Raw genomic sequence first — 24,079 nt, forward strand, 5'->3', positions numbered from 1 at the left:
ATGCCATAAACTAACTTCCCCTAAACAGACCTCAATGCCCCTGATGCCATAATCCAACCCCTTGAACAGACCCCAACACCCTCAAAGCCATAAACCAACCCCACAATAGACACTGACATCTATCTCTGAATCTATAAACCCACCACCCAGAATAAACTCTACCTCCCAAACCACAAACCAACTCTCTGACATGAAAACCTTGACCCCCTCCAACACTACCCTTCACCCACCCCCAACATACACACTGGGACCTACCTCAGGGTCATTAGTGGTAATTCAGTGGGAGTTGGGCAGGAATGGCCACCCTCCACTGCCATCACAATTGGTGCTATCCTTCAAAATGCCACCTCTACCCCCTAGCGGTACTTTTACAGTATGACAGTAATATGTTTATATTTACTAAGCTTGATATTCCGCTACCAAGGTAGTTTACAATAAGATATAGACTGGAAACAGAACATTGAACACCAATAAAATAATAAGAAAGAAAAAGAAAATATTACAAAACTACCATTAGGTATGTTGGAGTGTTGGTGAGTATTCAGAGGCTGGGACAACGGTTTTCAAGGCGAATTTGTGGGAGGATGGAAACCGATCATGGGGAGTGATGGAGGGTGTTCAACCATTATGGTTTTTTGTTATTTATATTTTGTACTGAAGGCCTACTCACATTTCGTTCAGTGCCTGGTAGCTCAGGTGCTCCCTCGCTATCTGGTACTACATGTAGGGACCCTTTTACAGAGCGGAGTTAAGCCCAACGCGGGCTTGCTACACGCTAATCTGAAACTAACGTCGGCCCAACACAGGCGCCAGTGATAATTCCAGCCCTGGTGCAAACCATTTGCCACGCTAGAGAAAACAGATATTTTCTAGCGCAATGCTAACCTGCCGGTAATCGGACAGCGTCGCTCAATACCCAGTTGGAGCTGGGTTAGCACTGGAGCCCCTAACGCCACCTCAATGGATGGCGTTAAGTGCTCCCCCCTGCATGGCGACATGGTAAGTGAAATCTTACCGCATGGCCATGGCATTTTTTGGCCTTTTTACCTGCTGCAGTAAAAAGGGCCGCAGTGTACGGCAAAAATGGCCCCTGCTGCTAGCGCAGGGTCCTTTTCACCACAGCTTAGTAAAAGGACACCATAATTCAGAGCATGTACTGAATTAACTGACTCCCCCATGTGGTAAATGCAGAGCAGATTCAGTATACGCTCCCTGAATTTACTGCACTAGCTTCACACTTACTACATGGTACGTTTTGTGTTAGCCAAGTGGTAAGTGCAAAATTTACTGAAGCTTATTAAGGGTTCTCTTACTAATGCTTAGCTAGAGATATCTGCAGCAGGGCCCATTTTATTCCTATGGGCCCTGCTGCAGATAAATCGAGCTAATCGTTATGCACATAAATGCCAATTCAATCTAATTAGTGGTGATAATTGCTTGTTGAAAAGCCAGTTATTGACACTAATTAGCTCATTATTCAATTAAATTGCACATGCAAATTGGGTGCATGCAATCATTGGCGACTTTTATAGAATTAGGGGGTATATATGTATCTTCTAAATCTGGGTGAGAACATTTACACCAGCACTATGCCTGGCATAAGTGTTCGCACCTAAACACCCGGTTATACTGATATTCTGTAATGGGAAGTAGGTGCCTATTTTCCTTTATACATTAGGCTTCAAATAGATGCCTTTGTTAGAATTGTTCTCTACATGCCTTGTGCAATAAATTTGTGTTCTTTAGCTATTTTTCTTTGTCACTACAAAAGAAAAAAGGAATCACAAACCTGCCAGTGGTATGTGCCAAACAAGAAAATTAATTCAATTTTCCAACCAGTTTGCTTAGAATAACATTTCATATTTCCTTTATAAGTTTTCACAAATATAAGATCTGCTGTCATGTCTTATTGTTTAGTTATTTCCTCTCCAGGTGAGACAAGTTTTATTCACTTTGTTTGCTGTGCTAGAGATAAAAGAAGTCAGGTATAGAGCCAGAGGTTTGAGTGCCAGGAAACCCCAGTCACCAGTAACTACTAAGTTATCAATGCGGGCTAGCATTAAGGTGGGTTATTTTAGCACAGGGTCTCAGTACACAAAATGGGGCTCTGTGCCAACATAGCACAACTTGTGGTAAAATAGCCTGTCTTAACTGGAGCCCATGTCAAAAATTAGTCCCCCACACCTTTCAAATCCAAATGTGGGCATTGTAAGAAGATGGTGACTTGAATTATATAAAACCTAAGAAACTGTGCTGAAAGTATACATGAACCAATCAATATAATAAATCTGGAACAATGTAATGAAATTAACAATATAGCTAGTAACGACATTAATATGGTTCATGAAAGGATATTCCATTTCAGCTCGGATGTCATTCAGGCGGTGTGATAATTCGATTAAGTCTTCGTCTTTGTTTTCATCAAACACTTTCAACTGAATGTCAAGCTCTTCGTTTTCTTTCTCTTTGAGGTCCTAATACATAAAAGGATGAGAATTTAACTACCACTTTTCAAAATCTCAAGCTGTTTTCATTGTCAAACAGATGATCAGATCGTAAGTTCTGTTGAGCAGGGACTGCCTCATATGTGTTTAGTGTATAGCGCTGCGTACATCTAGTAGAAATGATAAGTAGTAATAGTAGTAGGAGTAACAGAAAGGAAAAATATCTTCCAACCTCACCATTTACGTAAGATTCAATATACATTACTTTCAAAATACTCTTAGGGGTTCTTTTACGAAAGGGTTGCCTTGTGGCAACCTAGCACTACCACCAGCTCAATATGGCCACCGGCGGTAATTCTGGCTTAAGCACGCGGCATTTCCACTGCACCAGAAAACATTTTTGGAACTTTTACCGTGGTGTTAACCAGATGGTAATTGGCAGTATCGCACGCAGCCCGGACACTGCTGGGTTACCACGGGAGCCCTCACCATCACCTCAACGGGTGGCGATAAATGCTCCCCACCGCATGGCCAGTTTTTTTTTTTTTGGGGGGGGGGCTTTTTAACAGCTGCGATACAAAGAGCCCTGGCGCACAGGAAAAACAGCCCCTACTACTACCGCTACCACAGGGCCCTTTTTACCACAGCTTGGTAAAAGGACCCCTGAATGTTTCTGTTTACTTGATTGTGAAGGCGGTAGCTATATAAAGCTGTGCACAAATAAAAGTCACCATATCATATATATCTTACATGAAAGTACTTTTTTGATAAATTCATGATTAACAATTTCAATTCTAAATTCAATTTGTATTAAATACATTTTATATGAATATATTTTTTAAAAAGGGCCAGCTGATGGTCCTTTTACAATATAGTTCTGTACAGAAAGTATGGATGTCATAGCATCCTTCCACTTCCAATTCATAACACTAGACAAAGATGGCAGCATCAGTGATATGCTTAATCTTCGCCAAATGAAAGGATGTAGATTGTATTAGGATCAGGGTATTATACTAACTGGCAAAGTGCAGATCACGGAGGATATCTCTTTCCACTGCAGCCATAGACTTCTATCAGCTTATATTGAACTCTATCAGCTTACAATTAACATTTATAGCTTTTTTAAACAATACAATAGCAGATAACGTTTAGAAAATATCTATTCATGCATAAACAAGCTTTTATAAAATTATCACAGGCATTGTAGGGCCCCTTTATTAAAGCTTAGTGCATGCTAAATGCTAAGAAGTCCATTTTGGACTAGATTCATTAAACAGTGCCAAAAAAAAACCCAGCACAAAAGATCTGTGTAGAGTGCTATTCTATAAATGGTGCTCCAAGTTTCATGCCATTTAGAGAATATCACTTAGAACCGATTTCCACTCCCAACTTTGGGCACCAGCATTTACACCAACTAGGTGTAAATCCTAGTGCATAAGTTAGGTGCAGATCCCCAGTATTCAGCAATACTGCATGAATCTTTAGTGAATGCCCTGGACCCACCCATGCTCCTCCCATGGCCATATCCCCTTTTGAGTTGCATGATATATGATTTGCATGCAGATAAGTACATAAGTAGTGCCATACTGGGAAAGACCAAAGGTCCATCTAGCCCAGCATCCTGTCACCGACAGTGGCCAATCCAGGTCAAGGGCACCTGGCACGCTCCCCAAACGTAAAAACATTCCAGACAAGTTATACCTAAAAATGCGGAATTTTTCCAAGTCCATTTAATAGCGGTCTATGGACTTGTCCTTTAGGAATCTATCTAACCCCTTTTTAAACTCCGTCAAGCTAACCGCCCGTACCACGTTCTCCGGCAACGAATTCCAGAGTCTAATTACACGTTGGGTGAAGAAAAATTTTCTCCGATTCGTTTTAAATTTACCACACTGTAGCTTCAACTCATGCCCTCTAGTCCTAGTATTTTTGGATAGCGTGAACAGTCGCTTCACATCCACCCGATCCATTCCACTCATTATTTTATACACTTCTATCATATCTCCCCTCAGCCGTCTCTTCTCCAAGCTGAAAAGCCCTAGCCTTCTCAGCCTCTCTTCATAGGAAAGTCGTCCCATCCCCACTATCATTTTCGTTGCCCTTCGCTGTACCTTTTCCAATTCTACTATATCTTTTTTGAGATACGGAGACCAGTACTGAACACAATACTCCAGGTGCGGTCGCACCATGGAGCGATACAACGGCATTATAACATCCGCACACCTGGACTCCATACCCTTCCTAATAACACCCAACATTCTATTCGCTTTCCTAGCCGCAGCAGCACACTGAGCAGAAGGTTTCAGCGTATCATCGACGACGACACCCAGATCCCTTTCTTGATCCGTAACTCCTAACGCGGAAAATTTATAGATCTTTATAGAATAGCGTGCACAAATCCAAATTGTTGCCAATTAAGTCCAATAATTGATTGTTAGCACTCAATTATTGGTACTGATTGGCTCATTAGTTAATTTAGTTGTGCATGTATCTCACAATAGTGTATAATTTTGAGTAGGTTAACTTGCACTCCATTTATAGAATCCAGGGGTTTATATCTATGTGCTTTTTGGCATTCAGCAAGAGCTAATAGAATTAGCATGTGCTATGCTTTAGTAACAGGGCCCCTATGTACGGTGACAAAAAGGCATGTACTTTTGTGTGACCTATGTATAAGTGTGTTCTGAAATGGAGTTTGGGTGACACATGGGTAGTCACTATTAATGTGTCTATTTATAAAATACACACATACTTTATACACTAACATTTGCACCTTCATGGTTTCAATCAAGCCCCATTTTCTGCTAGTTTACCCCGTGTATTTTATGAATACACACAGATATCCACATATCTTTATAACATATAGGCATCTATGTTGCCTTGTTATCTGTCACCTCCTTAATATATGTGCACTACAGGCACATTTCAGCCCTCCTACAAAGAAATAAAGATCTGCTATCAATTGCAGGGGAGTGGATCAATGCTGATTGTTTACTTCAAGAATTGTCAATAAATGAAAATTCTGCTTATTTCCCTCTATGATTTTCCTCCCTCCTTGAAAAAGTATTTTCAAATCAGCACAAAAAGTAAGAACTATGCAAGTGTAGTGACTGGGAAGACTACAAACATGCTCAAAACTCAGGGGGTCTTTTACAAAGCGTCAGGACGCCTAACGCGGGCCGAATGCTAAATCAGGACTACCGCCAGTCCAACACAGACATCGGTGGTAGTTCCGCCCTGAGCTGGCGCCATTTCTGGGGGAAAAAGAAAACTCCCGGAAATGGCTTGCGAGATGGTAACCTTGCAGTAATTGGGTATCGCAGGATGCTGCCTGGTTACTGCTGGGTTACTGCGGGAGCCCTTATCGCCACTTCAATAAGTGGCAGTAAGGGCTCCCCGCCACATGGTACGGTGCGTGAGAAAAAAGGCCTCCGCCGCTAGCGCAGAGACCTTTTTTCCACAGCTTGGAAAAAGGACTCATAAGATTGTGAGCCCACTAGGGACAGAGAAACTACCTAAGTATAATGCATATATAATCCATGTTGGCTGTACCATAGAAAGGTGGTATATCGTAGGAAGTGACGTCACGGAGCTGAATGGCCGCTTAGACTACTAGCTCCCGAGCTTCCCTACCTTTTTACAGCTTTAAGCGCTATATTATCCTTTGATATTACAACAGCACGACGCCCAGAGGCTTACCCGCGGACCGGGGTGCAAAATGAGTAAGAAAATCTCAGCGATCCCACGGGACAGCGAGCGGGCGGCAGTTCGAAAATCAGCACGGGGTTCATCGCGCCATGCTTCCCCCGGGGCGCGCGAGTCCTCGGGGTCTGACTCTGGCTCTTCACATGCAGAGCGAGGTGAGCGCGCGGCTAAATCTAAGAGCCCACAGGATTTGACAAAGTGCTTAGAGGCAATACGTGCAGAAATTCGCGCTTCAAAAAATGAGATTCTGGAGCACGTGGACGCGCTCAGCGTTGACCTGCGAGAACTTGGAGGCAGAGTGGAAACGCTGGAAGAGCGAGTGGACGAGCAAGCGGACAAGCACGAGGCAATGGAAGTGAGCATGGCTAAATTAACTGCACAAGCCGAAGATTTGCAGTACAAATTGGACGACATTGAGAACCGCGGACGTCGCCAGAATCTTCGATTTCGGGGAGTGCCGGAAAATGGCGACAAGGAAAATGTTCCAGTCATGGTGCGGGCCCTATGTGCGCAACTCATGGGTGACAACTTTGACGCTGAATCGCTGGGAATAGATCGTGCCCACAGAGCTTTGGGTAAACCCAAAGATAACAAGCCGAGAGATATTGTAGTGCGCTTTTCCACCTATGCGGGTAAAGACCAGCTCTGGCAGAAAGCTCGTCAGAATCCTGTTTTACAGTATAAGGATGCCCGAGTTTATATCTTTCAAGACCTCTCTTTGTTTACCTTAAACCAAAGGCGAGCAATGAAGCCAGTACTCGAGATTTTGTTAAAAGAAAAATTTGCATACCGATGGGCCTTCCCCTTTGCGATATGCTTCGACCTTAAAGGGGAGCAACATCGCTGTCGTTCGGTGGGAGCTGCGTGGAAACACCTGCACGAGGTTGGATTAGCCCTTAAGGAATCTTTACCAGTGGCGATGGCTTCCTCTACTAAGAAACGGCTCCAAAAGTGGCAGAGAGTGGAAAATGCAGCGAGGAGCCAACCTTGAGACTGGTAGTCTGAACTGGTTTGATAAGAGTTTGATGGCTGTTAACATGCAAAGGGTATTTGACTTTGAAAATTTGAATGTTTTCTTGAGTTGCTTTTGCAACGCATATTGAAATGTATGAGAAAGGAGAAGGATAATATAAAGGTGAAAACTAAAGGTAGGAGGGGGGAGGCGGGCTGGGGGTTTGAGGGGTATGAGTTTGGTTCCTGGGTCATTGTTCCTCCGCTATCCCATTCAGTGGCTTAGTGCGCTGTTTGGTGGGGGGTTGACAGGGAGGAGGGGAGGATTGGGAGGGTGGGTTTGGGCAAGTAACGGGGGGAGAGCTAGGGGGGGTGGGGGGGGAGTTCAAGGGAAAAAAGGGGAATGTAGGCAGCCAAACTTTTTTTTATCCAGCGAGTGTTCCATATACAGTGAGGTAGATGGTTGACTTTAAAATTCTCACATATAATATCAAAGGTTTAAACACCCCATTTAAAAGGCATTCCTTATTTAAGGAATTACAACTAATGTGCCCCCAAGTGGTATTCTTACAAGAAACTCATTTTCATAAAAAGCATGAGTACCTGTTGACCTCATTACAGTACCCAAAAATTTTTCATGCTTCTGATATTAAAGGTGTCAAGAAAAGGGGAGTGGCCATTATGTTCCACAAAAATGTACAGATGCAACTTCTGCACTCCAAGAGGGATGCTGAGGGTCGTTTTCTATTCCTGCATGTTATGCTGGACAGTAAGGAATATACGCTGGCAAGTGTTTATGCTCCAAATGAGCGGCAGGAGCGTTTTTTCTCGCACCTTCAGAAGGAGTTGCAGAAATTTGCTCGGGGCATGGTGATAGTGGCGGGAGATTTTAATGCTACTATGCAACCTAGGTTGGATAAGACCGCTGCACCATCCTCCAATGATTATAGAATTTCTAAAGCTTTGGGGAACTTTGTAGAGACTATGGGACTTTACGATGTATGGAGACTAGACCACTCGGGGACAAGGGACTATACATTTCATTCCCATGTGCACTTCTCCCACTCCCGACTGGATTATGTTTTTTTGGATAAGGGTTTGTCAGAAGGGGGAGGGAGATCATTCATAGGACACACTACCATTTCAGACCATGCCCCTGTTTGAGCAATAATTCCTTCATTGAAGGAAGAGATGCGAGATAGAAGGTGGACTTTTAACAACTGTCTACTACAGGACCCAGAAATTGTAACTAATTTTCGCTCTGTGTTGAAGGAGTACTTTGATCTCAACTTGGATTCAGGGCCAGCTTTGGGTATAGTGTGGGATGCATTTAAAGCTGTATCTAGAGGTTACTTTATTAAATTTGCCAGCCAGCGCTCTAGAACCCATAAAGTGAGATTAGCTCAGTGTATGGAGCGGTTAGGTGCGCTGGAGGACAGGTATAGGGCCTATGGCTCAGTAGCTGACTTCCGCAAACTGCAAGCAATACGACTGGAGCTGGCAGCCTTACACGATGAGAGCTTGCAGTTTGTTAATGCACGTTTGCGACAAGTTCATTACGAATTTACAAATAAACCAGGCAGGATGCTGGCCACTAAGTTAAGAAAGATGAGGGCAGACAGACATATCTTGAGAATGAAAGACGATAGGGGTACCATGTTGCACACCTCAGACAAGATTAGGGAGTGTTTTGCTCTTTTTTATGAGAATCTCTATAAGGAGGATGCTGCTGTACAGACTGAAGCCATTGACCAATATTTGGCAGATCTGGGTATGTCGGTGTTAACTGACTCACAGAAGAGAGAGTTGGAGGCTCCGGTGACAGTGAAGGAGGTAACTCGAGTTATTAAAGCGCTGCCGACGGGGAAGGCACCGGGATTAGACGGATTTACCAATGAGTTTTTTAAGCTTTTTGGGGGGGAATTGGCGCCCTATTTGATGTTGGTTATTAATGCGGTGCGAGATGGTGCGCCATTCCCGAAGTCAATGATGGAGGCGTGGGTGGCGGTGATACCAAAGCCAGATAAAGATATTACTGAGTGTGCCTCGTATCGCCCCATTTCGATTCTTAATACAGACGTAAAAATCCTGGCAAAGGTGTTGGCAAACCGCTTGGGTGATATGTTGCCTTGCTTGGTGCACCCTGATCAAGTTGGTTTCGTAGCAAATAGACAGGCCTTGGACAACATCCGTAGAACGTTGGACCTACTCTTTGCAGCTCGGTCGAGGGCCTTGCCAGTGGTATTACTGGGGTTGGATGCGGAGAAGGCCTTCGACCGAGTTCACTGGGGATATCTGGATAAAGTATTGAACAGAGTGGGAGTTGGCCCCTATTTCAGAACTTGGATTCAAGCATTATATACCTCGCCACAGGCCTGTGTACGAGTAAATGGTGGTAACTCGGAGATGTTTGGCCTAGGCCGAGGCACTCGCCAGGGATGTCCACTGTCGCCTCTGCTGTTTGCGCTGGCGATGGAGCCCTTGGCGGTTGCTATTCGGGAGAACGTTGATATTACTGGAGTGAGGGTGAGGGCTAAGGAATATAAGATTGCTTTATTTGCGGACGACGTGCTCTTATCATTAACTAATCCGATAATTTCCCTTCCAAATTTAATGAAAGAGATAGGGGCCTATTCCAGGATATCTGGCTATAAACTCAACGCGAGTAAGTCTGTTGGGCTGGCTGTGGGGATATCGCTGGAGCGATTGGAGGCGTTGAGGGCCTCCTTTGCCTTTAAGTGGACAGACCGGGACATTAGATACCTGGGGGTACAGATCCCAGGGAACCTAGCAGATCTATTTGCAGTAAACTACCCGGCTCTTCAGAAAGAGGTCCTGAGGGATTTAAAAAGGTGGAATTTGATGGATCTTTCCTGGTTAGGGCGAATAGCAGCACTTAAAATGAACATTCTGCCCCGTTTGCTGTACTTATTTCAGGTACTGCCGTTGCGTGTCCCCAGGGCATTCATATCCAAGCTTCAGGATAGCCTGATCCGTTTTGTCTGGCACCAGAAACGACCACGTTTGCCAAGAGCCTTCCTGTATAAACGTAAGCGAGATGGAGGTCTTGGAGTGCCCAATCTATATTGGTACTACTGTGCTGCGCAGGCTAGATCGGCTGTGGAGTGGTTCCGAAGGGCAGATCATAAACTGTGGGTCCATCTTGAACAAGATCTAATAGGTACACGTAGGCTGGGGCACCTGATGTGGCTTCCGGGTAAATATAGGGGACAAGTTGACCGGTTTCCGCCTATGATGCAGGCTACATTTTATTACTGGGACCGAATGTTCCGGGAGCGCCGGCCTCCAGTGTCTGGACTGGCTCCGATCGTTGACAATCCCCTGTTTGGTCCGGGAATGGGGAACACAGTTTTCCGTAAGTGGGCTGCTTCGGGAGTGGAAATGTTGGGGCAACTACATGTAGGAGAACAATTAGTGCCCTTTGAGACGTTGATGGCGGATTATCGGCTTCAAACCAGTGATAAATTTGCGTATGGGCAATTGATACATTTTCTGAAAGAGCCTGTTTATGTGGAGTGCCGGATGCGAGAAGTTCATCCTTTAGAGGAAGTGTGTGTGGACTCTCGCAGTACACGTGGACTGATAACTTATCTATACGGTTACTTGGGGACGCATTTAAAACCCTCCCACTTACATCGTAGACGATGGGAACAGGAGTTGAATTTTACATTACCGGATGCGGATTGGTTGCAATTGGAGAAGTGCATCTTGAAATCCTCTATAGCAGTGGCTGTTAAGGAGAACTTGCTTAAGGTATTCTATAGGTGGTATCTTACTCCGGTACGTTTGCACCACATGTTCCCTAGAGTAACTGCGAGTTGCTGGAGAAATTGTGGAGGAGTTGGGACAATGGGCCACATTTGGTGGTCCTGTCCTAAAGCTACGGCTTACTGGAAGGGAGTTCGATCTCGCCTTCAGAGCTGGCTGGGCAGATCTGTGCAGTGGCATCCCTTAATTTTCTTGCTGGGCCAGAGACCCATGGGCTTAACGGGTAACCAATGGTTTATGATGAGAGGGTCCTTGCAGGCAGCTCGTATAAACCTGGCAAGAAGTTGGAAATCCCCGCTAGTACCCTCATTGGTGGGTTGGATAACAAAGGTGCATTATATATGTGAGATGGAGCGCTTGACAGCAGTTAAAAAGAAAACCCTGCCTAAATGGGAAAATGTGTGGAGACCTTTTTTGAATGCTTGTTCTGGATAATTAGTTGATTGATTTGGTAGGGTGGGAGGGGGGGAGGTAGGGGTGGAGGGAGGGGAGAGGGGGGATTAAGGCCTCAATAGGGTAGTAGAATAGGGGACTTATATCTTATAAACTGTTAAATCCTGAAGTAAAATTGGATGATGGAATAATGCTGTTATCTTTTGTTCTTGTAAGGTATTTTGCTATATTCACTGCAAACTTGTTATGGTGTGAAAAGCTGTGCATTGTTCTTGGTTTGCTTTGTCTTATCGACACCTAATAAAGACTTCTATAAATTAAAAAAAAAAAGAAAGGTGGTATATCAAATCTGTGACCCTTTAACCTGTATCTTTATCATAATCACTTGCCCAGCCACTGGCTTTTTATTAAATCTAATACAGCTTTGAAAACAAATCAATGATTTACCTAAACGCTCAGGGGATACCTTAATAAAAGATTTTTCATGCATAAACCCTGTTCTATGCATGTAAAATGGCTTTTATAAAATTACCCCATGGTATATGTATATACAACACATATTTATCTATGACTTGTTTGTAGGCATGTTTGGTGGTATATTTTGGGTGAATGCAGATGGATTCAAAGTACAGATGTAGTTGATAAGACTCATACCAATATGTGCATTTCAACATGTATTTTTACACCTGCTCATCAGGATCTGTAAATGTATTTTTTGGCCAAAACACACAGACAATGGCTCCAAACTACTCTGTCCAACCCAGTATACCGAAGTGGATAACCGAAAACATTTTTGGTTATCCACTTCGGTACACCGGGTTGGACAGAGCAGTTTGTGCAGCAGAACTCTGTACGTGATTTCTCAGTTAGCAAGAAGTTAACTGTTTGTCAGTTTGATCTGCAAGAGTTTTTTTCTGTATTGGAAATCAATAGACCCTTGACCCAGGCCTTTAAGGCCGAAACACGATTCGTGTCGGGTTTGCATTTATTGATTTGAAATAAAGACCTTGTTTAAGAAAACACCACTTGTGAGAGGACTCTTGGATCCACTGTCTGTATGTTTTGGCTTTCGTTTCTCCTGTGGAGAGATCACCTTCTGTGGGTGTTGGCTTCAATGTATTTTTTGGTGCACTATCCCCTGGATTCTATGTAGTGTGACTTAAACTGCACGTGCAAATCCAGTCGTATTCTGGATTTGCGCATGCAACTTAATCACCTAACAAGTCAATCAGTGCTGATAATTGCCACTTAAGCAATTATTGACACTAACAGGCATTAATTAGAATTTGCAAGCACAACTGTATAAGCATAGTCTATAACGTGATGTGTGTAAATTCTAAGTCGCACAACTGAAAAGGAGGCATGGTCATGGGGGGCATGGGTATGTCATGGGCATTTCTATAATATATGCGCACTGTTATAGAATACACCCACTCCGAGGATAATTTAGGCGTCGGCATTTACACCAGGTTTTAGCTGGCATAACTACCCATGACTAAATTTAGTCGTGCACATAGGTGCTTGCCGTATTCTATAAACCACACAGAATATTAGGCATATTCTATCAAATTTAGGCCAGGGGCGTATCTGCGTGGGGCCACAGGGGCCTGGGCCCCCACAGATTTCGCCCTGGACCCCCCTACTGCCGCCGTGGGTACCTTTGCTGGCGGGGGAACCCCACCCCCACCAGCCGAGGTCCGCTTCCTCCTGCCGCTGCGAGGTTTTTTTAAGTTCTTCATCGGGATTCGTCCTCCGTCACTCTGTGCTGCTGTTCAAAGAAGCTGCTAGCTGAATGCAGTTTTCGGACTGAGTCTGACGTCGCTGCTGCACGTTGTACATGAGTCTGACGTCCTGCACGTACAACGTGCAGCAGCGACGTCAGACTCAGTCCGAAAACTGCATTCAGCTAGCAGCTTCTTTGAACAGCAGCACAGAGTGACGGAGGACGAATCCCGATGAAGAACTTAAAAAAACCTCGCAGCGGCAGGAGGAAGCGGACCTCTGCTGGTGGGAGTGGGGGTCCCCCACCAGCAAAGGTACACACGGCGGCAGGGGGGGAGTCGGAAATGGCGGCGGCGGCTGGGGGGGGCTATAATGTGCCCCCTCATTCTGGCTTCGGCCCCCGCTACCGCCGACTTTCAGATACGCCCCTGATTTAGGCATAATTTATAGAACACACCTAGGCACATTTTTCCATGCATAATTTTCAGGCGCCATATGTAGAATCTAGCCCTATATTCATGATTGTGTAAGTTTTGTGAATCTATTTTGTAAAGACACAAACACCTATGTACTTTTACACAACAGCCTCACAAAGCCTGCACAATTGCAGCTAAAATGCACCTGTGTCCATTTTTATCAACATGCATGTAGGTTAAATACTGGTGTAGGTGTATATTTTATCTTATAAACCTCATGCATAGTTTCTGATTCCACCTGTGCTCTGCCCCAAACACATCTACTCGTGCACCTAAAATGGCATGCATTCATGGTTTTATGCACAGATCTCACTGCAGAATATATTGATGAATGCCAGAATTGAAAACTTCTATTTTTCAGACTGGTCAGAAAACATCTTATTTATAGTACATATTTTGCTGTGCCAATGCTAAAATACTTATTAGTGTAATGATTATAAATACATATTTTTTATTTGTAACATAATTAATTGTGCTGATTCTTTTGTGAAAGCTAATTAAGTAAAACCTGCTACTCTTATGAAGTGTTTTAGTTTCACTCCACTATGACAGCAACACCATCCATGAAATAGAAGGCAGCCTGTCTAAATCTCAAGCTTGTAATTATTTATTATAGGTGTTTTTATCTATAAAAGAAAATGCATGTTTCTGAAGTTCTTTGGTAATCTTTCTTGGGTCAGTTTTCTTTCATTGTGGCTTTTATTTGATGTTTATTTCCTTTGCTGTTTTTCTCATTCATTTCAAAGGAAAAAAATGAAGATACACAGATTTTAGTAATTTAAAAAAGCTTGCAGTCAACCTAGAAACAGAGCAGATGGATCAAGCTTCACTGCTGTAACTGGCTGTAAAATCCTACTGCTAGTATTTATTTGTTATTTGCAGGTCAAAGGAATCCCTGCATTTCTCAATAATTAGAATCAAATTTACCCCCCCCCCCCCCCCTTTACAAAGCCGTGCTAGCGGCTGCCGGTGCTGTAATCCTAAAACAGTTCATTCAAACTAAATAGGTTATGTCGGCATTACCCCGTGGCTTTCTTAAAGGGGGGAATTAGACATTATGTTGTGGATCAATGTCTACAAATTAAGTAAGAATCATCAACCTGAACTTTTTATCTATGAAGATGAATATATATATTTTTTTCTAAATGTCCTTTTTAAAATGTCGCTCTCTACATTACATTACCTTATAGCTTGTATTTCGCAAGTTCCCAACAAAGTTCAATGCAGATAATAGAAAGACTAAACCAGATAAACCCTGGGGCCCTTTTACAAAGCCGCATAAGGGCCTACACGCATCCAGTGCACACCAAATCAGAATTACCGCCCAGCTACCGCATGCCCCAGGCGGTGATTCTGAATTTGGAGCATGCCGAAAACACGTGGTAGAAAATATTTTTTATTTTCTATCATGTGGGATTTACCTGGAGGTAAACAGCAGTGGGCGTGAACTGCATGCCTACTGCCCAGGTAGTGTGTGAGATCTCACCACTAAGTCAATGGGTGGTGGTAAGGTCTCAGGCCGAAAATGGATGTGCGCTGGTTTTTATTTTGTCGCTTTCCATTTTCCGGCCCCTTAAAAAGGCCCTTTTCCAGGACACAGTAAAAACTGGCCCGCGCCCAAAAGATGTGCTCGCACTACCGCAGGCCACTTTTTTGCTGTGGCTTAGTAAAAGGGCCCCCCTATGAGTTAACACAATCATAGACGTTTAAAACATTACCATATATTATCTGTACTATAATAAAAAGCACCTCCAACGTTCTGAAGCTGACTCCTTGGCTTCACTCAAGTGAAGGGATCGTAAGGTTCGTTACCTCCATAAAACTGTCACCATCTCTTTCGGCCCCGCCCCCGCAACTCTGATAGGTCCGCCGCCCTCGACGTCAACACGTTTTGACGATCGCAACGTCATCACGTTATGACATCGAGGGCAGCGGACCTATCAGAGGCGCGAGGGCAGGGCCGAGAGAGATGGTTACAGATTTCGGAAGGTAACGAAACTTACTAACCCTTCACTTCAATGAAGCCACGGAGTCAGCTTCACAACGTTACAGGTGTGATCGCATGGTGAACAGAGGGGGGGGCGGGGGGGGCAACTAAACCTGGAACTTGGAGGGAGGAAGAGAGGGGGGCCAACGACCCAGGAACAGGATGGATGGATGGATGGGTGGGTGGGAGGGAGGGAGGGCCGACCCTGGAACTTGGAAGGGGGGCCAGGTGGACCATGAAACTGGGAGGGAGGGGGAGAAGGGGGCAACGACCCAGGAACTGGATGGGTGGGTGGGAGGGAGGTCGGACTCTGTAACTTGGAAGGGGGCGGACTCTGGAACTTGGAAGGGGGGCCAGGCGGACCATGAAACTGGGAGGGAGGGGGAGAGGGGGGCAACAACCCAGAAACTGAATTGTTGGGTGGGAGCGAGGGCGGACTCTGGAACTTGGAGACAGGGTGGACTCTGAAACTTGGAAGGGGGGGGCGGCCGGACACTGAAACTGGGAGGCAGGGAGGGAGGGGGCCCCTGGCACACACTCTCATTCTCACACACACTCGCACACAGTCTCACTCTCTCTGTCACACACACTCACACATTCACTCTCTCTCTTTGTCACACACACTCACACATTCACTCTCTCTCTATCACACACTCACTCTCACACACACACTCTGTAAAACACACACACTCCGAGGAAAACCTTGCTAGCGCCCGTTTCATTGGTGTCAGAAACGGGCCTTTTTTCCTAGTACTAACATAAAAGTAATCTACCAACAGTTTTAAGGAAGGAATTTATTAAAGAGAAACATTTTCAAAGCCTTCCTAAAAATAGCATAGCTTTGTATTTTTCGTAGATATAATAGAACACCATTCCAGATAGCTGGAGCTTGACTAAAGAGACTTGAAGGAACCATAGTTCTACATTTCATTCTAGTAGGAGTGGGAAAATGAAGTAATAAGTTATCATGAGGCATGGCAGTGATTTGAACCCAGTTAGATAAATGTACATGGGTCAGCACCAGTGTAATCTTAAAGACCATTATACAAACCTTGAACTGAATACGTGCTTCCAACGGCAGCCAATGAAGAACCATCAACATGGAGGAAACACTATCACTTTTATAAGCAGAAAAATGTAAGCAAGCTGCTGAATTCTGTCTGAACTTTCTTGAAAAGTGTTTTTGACAGCCTGTATAAATGCTATTGCTATAATCTAGAACAGACAGAAATAAACTCTGAAGCACCAGTCTATATATGAGACACTGGGAAATGTGGGAATCACTGTGGATTGATTTATATGAAACATAAGCATTTAGTACATGTATGAAGGGCCACCCTAGCGTGAAAGAACTGCAAATATGGTTTATGTAAGAATTAAAAATACAGGAGTCAATATTTAGCTGGTACAGTCACCCACCCTATCAACTAAAGTGCTGCCAACAACACTTATAGGTGGCGGTGCTGAATATTCACATAGTACCGTGAGACAACCTCTAGGGTTTCAGGCACCATTTTGGAGGAGATGCTGACCCAGGCAGCAGCAAAAAAAAGGCCTGATACTGCACTGGATGAGCTAAGAACCTTGAGGACACCCGAATAGAGAACAGGGGTGGGTCGAAGGGGTGAGGGAAGGTAGAGGGAGGGGGTAATTTCATGAGCATCAGGAGTGGAGTTTGTGAGCTGCAGGATCTGAGTTTGTGTGTGGAAGGGGGCAGAATTGGACTGAAGGTTTGGAGGACTGTTGCCGGGGTATATAGGGCCCCAGATTTATCAGGAGGTCAGAGTGCTTGGGTGGGGAGTCTGGGTCTGAGTTGGAGGGCTGGAGTTCTGGCTCAGTAAAGGACAATTATTCTGTTGGGACTTGAGGTCAGGGTGGAAGGGGGAGGAGAGAGATGCTGAGTGAGGGGGGTTGGGTGTGCCACTGTGGCCAGATATTTCATACATATTTATTTCTGCTATAGGCCTGGTGCTTCTAATGATAATCATTTGCCTTGTGCGGTATGTGGAGGACAAATTGGGGCCACACCCCTGAATGCAATGAATATAATACATCACACAACACTATGATTCAGCATATAAGGCATTCTCAACTTTAAAAAATGTCCTAAGCAAAAATAGTCAAATAAGGCAAACATTCATAAAATCTGGTAAATGAACAAGTAGACCTTAATATTTGGTGTTTTGAAAAGAAAACAAAATAGACAAATTATACAACAAAGTTTAAAGGCAAAATTGTACTTTTTAAAATTTCTATTATAAAACAACAAAACGTAACACATGAAAACCAAAAATAAAGCAAACAATAAGGGAACCATCTATTAATAGTCAGCATATGCTAGCTGCCATAAGACCCATTTTATTCTTATGGGTCCTGTGACAGATAGAGAACACTAGAACCAGGCACATACTAACCATTAGCAAATGGCCCCTAAGCAGGAAAACTAGGGTTAAACACCTCTTTCCTATATATGAATAATACCATAATGTAAGATGCAGATACCAGTTGAAGAATGGAAAATAAACAAAAACTTACTGGTAATATTTTCTTTAGCCCACAACGCAGAAACTCATTTCTCAAGTGTATCCTGAAATCAAGATCCTCTGGAGAGGTGACAAGGGCATTGATAAACTGCATGCAGGCCACCTACAATAAGAAATGATATCAATTAGATTCATAGTGCTTACTATACAAAGCATTACCAAAGACAGGCGTATTGCAAAGACAGACAGAAAGGTAGATATAATTCAATTAGGGGCCATTTTACAAAGGCGAGATAGCATTTTTAGCACGCACTAAAAATAAGCTTACGCTAAATGCTAGAGATGCCCATAATGCGATAATTATTAGCACGTGCTAAAATCACAAGTGCACCTTTGTAAAAGACATCCTAAGAAATCTATAAATCCTACAGGTTCTAAACATGTAAGGGCCCTTTTATGAAGGCACGCTGAAAACTGCCTGCAGTAGTGTATACGTTTGTTTTGGGCACTCGCACAATCATTTTTCAGCGCACCTGTAAAAAATGGCTTTTTAAAAGTTAGTGCCAAAAATGAGTATGTGGCAAAATACATGTCCATTTTGGGTCTGCGACCTTACCGCCAGCCATTGACGTAGCAGTAAGGTCTCACACGGTAACCAGGTGGTAATGGTCTATGCGCGTAGAATGCCAATTACCGCCCACGTGCCAGAAAATAAGAATATTAGCTGGCACGCGTAGTGGATCAATGTCAAAAATAAAATTACCACAAGGACCACGTGGTACCCGGGCGGTAACTCAAAATTGGCAAGCGTGGCGCCTACGCGGCTTAGTAAAAGGGCTCCATAGAGAACAATATTTAAAGGGTTTTTGCTCCTAATTTTGAAGGTTAGGCTCCTAAAGTAACTTCTTTGAAAATTTACTAGTGCCAGGTTCTTAAATCTATGCTATAAAATTTCACCAAGGGCTAGATTCAATAAATGGTGCCCCCCAGGATGTTCCCACTAAGCTAATATTCTGCAAAGGCTGCTCTGCACTCACCAGCTTAGCGCGCATTATGCACCTAAATTTGGGCGCAAACATTTACACCTGCCAACCAATGGCAGTTAAGCATACAAATGCAGGTATTCTATAACATCACACTTAATTTCTGGGAACACCCCTGACCTGCCTATGCTCCTCTCATGGTCATGCTCCCTTTAGAGTTGCATGCTATGAAATTTAGGTGCTCATGTTAGAGAATAGGGTGTAGGGCAGATCTGTGTGCAACTCCTAATTACTACCAATTAAGTGGTTGCTAATGCCAATGACTGTTAGTGCCTAACTGACTAATTAGTTTATGCATGGATCTGAGATCTGTGTCCAAATTTGAGGGACTTATACAAAATCCAAAGAAAACTCCAAAATTTAGAAGTATAAAAAGTGGGAGACAGCCATAATGGATAGGGTGGGTATAGATTGCCCAGTACTGAAAGGCATTTATCCAGATAATGGCAGCTGGTATATGGATAAATGCCTTGACAGTGTTAGATGTGGATATTCAGTAGCACTCTCCAGACAGTGTTACTCATTAAGGGGCCCTTTTACCGAACGGGGCGCCCAAGTTTTCATGAGGGCGTCCTCGCAGGACAGCCCCATAAAGAGGCGGGGCAACCCGTATTATCGAAACAAGATGGGCGTCCATCTTTCGTTTCGATAATACTTAGAGATGGTCATCCTTAGGTCGTTTTTGAGATAGTCGTCCTCGGTTTTCGGCGATAATGGAAACCGAGGATGCCCATCTCAAAAATGACCAAATCCAAGCCATTGGTCATGGGAGGAGCCAGCATTCGTAGTGCACTGGTCCCCCTCATATGCCAGGACACCAACCGGGCACCCTAGTGGGCACTGCAGTGGACTTCAGAAAAAGGTCCCAGGTGCATAGCTCCCTTACCTTGGGTGCTGAGCCCCCTACCCCCCCCCCCAAAACCCACAACTGTACACAACTACCATAGCCCTTAGGGATGAAGGGGGCACCTACATGTGGGTACAGTGTGTTTTGGAGGGCTTACATTTACCACCACAAGTGTAACAGGTAGGGGGGATAGGCCTGGGTCCGCCTGCCTGAAGTACGCTGCACCCACTACAACTGCTCCAGGTACCTGCATACTGCTGCAATGGACCTGAGTATGGAATTTGAGGATGGCATACAGGCTGACAAAAAAGTATTTTTAAAGATTTTTTTTGAGGGTGGGAGGGGGTTAGTGACCACTGGGGGAGTAAGGGGAGGTCATCCCCGATGCCCTCCGGTGGTCATCTGGTCAGTTCGGGCACCTTTTTGATGCTTGGTCATTTAAAAAAATGGACCAAGTAAAGTTGCTCAAGTGTTCGTCAGGGATGCCCTTCTTTTTTCCATTACTGGCCGAGGACGCCCATCTCCTAAGCACGCCCCAGTCTTGCCTTCGCTACAGTGCTGACACACCCCCGTGAACTTTAGTCGTCCCCGCAATGGAAAACAGTTGAGGGCGCCCAAAATCGGCTTTTGATTATGCCGATTTGGGCGACCTTGTGAGAAGGACGCACATCTCCTGATTTGTGTTGGAAGATGGGCGCACTTCTCTTTCGAAAATTCACCTGATAGGAGCCTACACGTGCCCAACGTGCATCAATTTTGAGTTACCACCTGGCTACCGCGTGGCCCTTGCGGTAATTTCATTTTTGACACGCATCTGCTATATGCACCGGAAAATAATTTTTATTTTCTGGTGCAAAGTAATCGTCATTCTACACACATAGACGATTACTGCACAGTTAACGCGTGAGACCTTACCGCTAAGTCAATGGCTGGTGGTAAGGTCTCAGGCCCAAAATGCACGTGCACCAATTTTTATTTTGCCACATGTTCATTTTCCGCAAAAATTAAAAAAGGCCTTTTTTTACAGGCGCGCTGAAAAATGGATCTGCGCACACCCAAAACATGCACCTACACTAGCGCAACCCATTTTTTGGCACACATTAGTAACAGGACCCCTAAGACTGCTTTGGCACTATCAGTATAGGGCAGGGGCAATGCTTTGGCAGAGTCAGTTATCCAGTGATAGTTAAGCCACATATAGTCTGGATAATTGCTACCTTAACTTATCCAGTCAACTATCTAGATAGTGATTTGAATATAATGGTTTTCCAGACAACTGTGGTTCTTGATGCTTTATGTGGCTATTCAGCCCTGGTTGCTATCTGAGGGGCCCTTTTACAAAGCAGCAGTAAGCTCACCACAGGCTTACTGTACGCCAATCCGAAGCTACAAGCAGCGCTAGTGGAAATATTTAAAAAATATTTCTACAGGCATTAACCCAGTGGTAATCAGAAGCACTGTGCACTAACCAGTCACCACCAGGTTGGGTGGCGGTAACTGCTTCCTCCCCACATGGTCACGCAGTAAGTGAAATCTTTTTTCGGCGTTTTTACTCGCTGCGGTAAAAAGAGCCTCATTGCGTGGCAAAAACAGCCCCCACCACTACTACTACTACCACTTACCATTTCTAAAGTGCTACTAGGGTTACGCAGCGCTGTACAATTTAACATGGAAGGACAGTCCCTGCTCAAGGAGCTTACAATCTAAAAGACAGGTGTACAATCTAAAAGCAGCTTGCTAAAAGGACCCCTGAATAACTACTAAACATCTCTCTATATAAAACGCACCTCCAACGTTCTAATGAAGCCTCACTTTCCCAACGTTCTAAAAGTGAAGTGGCTGAAATCAATTTACCTCCATGAGTGCCTGCCCTGCCCACGCGTCAAATGTGATGACGTCAAGGGCGGAGCACTGACACTGAACGAATGGGAGAGGGCTGCAGGGCCGTCGGGGAAGAGGGAGTCAGCTGTTCAGCGAGAAGAGGATTGGTGACGCTATTGCGGGGCCCAGCGAGACCGGAGCGGCGATTTCAGCAGCCGCGTTGGGGAGGCGGTTTGGAGGAGAGGGCTGCAGGGCCGTCGTATAAGAGGGAGTCAGCTGTTTGGCGGAAAGGAGGAAAGCAGCCTGAAAGAGGGAAGGACGGAGCGAGCAAGCCTGAACGTGGGAGGGAGGAAGGCATGCAGGCAGGCAGGCAGCCTGAACGTCGGAGGGAGGGAGCGAGCCAGCCAGCCAGCCTGCCTGAACGTGAGAGGGAGGGAGGGAGCCAGCTGTAACGTGGCAGTGGGAGGGGGGCCATGACCCTGAAAGGCGGAGGGAGGGGGGGCCACGACCCTGAAGCTGGGAGGGGGAGGGGAGGAAAAAGGGGAGGGGAGGGGAAGGAAAGGGGGAGGAAACACAGGGGGGAGGGGAAAGGAGGGCAGGAGACGGAAGGGGCGCCCCTGCCGCACACTCTCATTCTCTCACACACACACTCTCACACAGACAGCCTCACTCTATGTCACACACACTCGCACATTCACTCTGTCTCTCACTCTCTCTCACACAGTCACTCTCACACACACTCGCTCAAACATACACACTATGATGAAAACCTTGCTAGCACCCGTTTCATTGGTCTCAGAAATGGGCCTTTTTTACTAGTCTGTAAATAATTTAAACACCACAGCCACCAGCATTGAAAACAAACACTAATCAGAGTTTCGTATACATACAGATATACAAATAAGTTTTGATATATGCACTGTTTGACCTGACTTGTAAGGAAGGCCTTTAAATCCAACAATGTGTTTATAGACAAGAGCATACTAAGTAACCCATTTTATATGCAGCATTTATAACATAACCAAAACACATGGCAATGCTGCTGTATTATTTTATTCAACATTCTCATTTTAGTCAATTGTTATTTATTCAGAATACATAATTAAATTCTGAAGAAAACACAATGTCAGTCCATTAGAATGAGCAGAATAGCCAATCTTGTCTCAATACATTCAATTTGATTGCCTGCATTTGTACCTCAGTGAAAATTATGAGCATATTTAATAAGTCATCACATTATGTACTTGTATGTAAGACAAATACCTTTGACTCTGTTGGAAGCCTGTGTTCCTTACACATTGTATTCTGCTATTTAGTTATATTCCTATCAGTAATGGATAAAATGCTCGCTATTTTCTAAACGTTTTGTACCAGACTGCTGAATGAGTTTCCCAAGCTTATTTATAATCAAGAATCCATAACGATAAAGCATTGGTTGTGAATCTAAAAAAAATTAAATATATATAATTCTCCATTTGTGTGGAAGCCTAGTGTTCAGGAATTCAGCAGCAAGAAAAAATAAAACTTCTCCCATGAAGGTACAAAGCACTATTAATAGAATCACCAGTGACAATAATGCTAAATAAAATACAATCAACACCTTAATCTGGGTGATCATCACAGCTGGGATTAGGAAAGAAAGCTGTTTCACTCTTCAAACAAAATGGTACCCAATGCACAAAAGCTCCAATGCTCAAAAGTAAACACAGGCGCTAAAGACCATTAGCACCATACTAGCGCTCACATTTACCTGTGCAGGATGTTCAGGGTGGGTCTAGTACGGCAAACAATGAGAGCACCAGGCTTTGGAGCAGATAGATTGCAAATGTGGTCAAACTTATCTTAATGTGGTCATTTTGTATTCTTCTCCAATGCTCAGAAAAGAGCACCCAAAACTAAACTGCCTTACCATTGTAAAAAAATAACCCCATGTTGGAGCAGGCACTAAGTGTTGAAAGAGAGGATTTCTAATGATTCTCATGCTTCTATCATGATTCTTTTCTGCCAGTTTTGATTGCTTTCAGAAGCAGAAGGAAGCCCGTGCAAGACCTTAAGCGTTGCTCGTGAGAAACAGCAGACCCAAGTGAATACACACAGGGCCAGATCCTATATATGGCGCTTAAAAAATCTGAGCAGAAAACATTTCTGCCTAAGCGTATTCTATAAGCGGCGCCTAGATTTAGGCGTAGTATATAACATAGTAACATAGTAAATGACGGCACATAAAGATCTGAACGGTCCATCCAGTCTGCCCAACAAGATAAACTCATTTTACATGGTCTGTGATACTTTATATGTATACCTGAGTTTGATTTGTCCTTGCCATTCTCAGGGTACAGACCGTAGAAGTCTGCCCAGTACTGTTCTTGTACTAAAAGTTCTGAAGACAACGTTGAAGTCCCTTAAATTTACACTCCA

General features: G+C 44.3%; 1 protein-coding gene across 1 annotated transcript in view; it reads right to left on the reverse strand.

Moving 5' to 3' along the window:
- Positions 1-24,079, reverse strand: part of DIAPH2 (diaphanous related formin 2) — a 1,482,340-nt gene that overhangs the window by 970,994 nt on the left and 487,267 nt on the right. The window contains exons 11-12 of the mRNA XM_030210672.1: positions 18,003-18,113; positions 2,356-2,474 (exon numbers count right to left, since the gene is read on the reverse strand). Of these exons, the coding sequence (XP_030066532.1) occupies positions 2,356-2,474; positions 18,003-18,113 (230 nt within the window). The remainder of the gene's footprint in view (positions 1-2,355; positions 2,475-18,002; positions 18,114-24,079) is intronic.

This window comes from Microcaecilia unicolor, chromosome 7, assembly GCF_901765095.1.
Source record: "Microcaecilia unicolor chromosome 7, aMicUni1.1, whole genome shotgun sequence".
In the NCBI taxonomy this organism is placed as follows: Eukaryota; Metazoa; Chordata; class Amphibia; order Gymnophiona; family Siphonopidae; genus Microcaecilia; species Microcaecilia unicolor.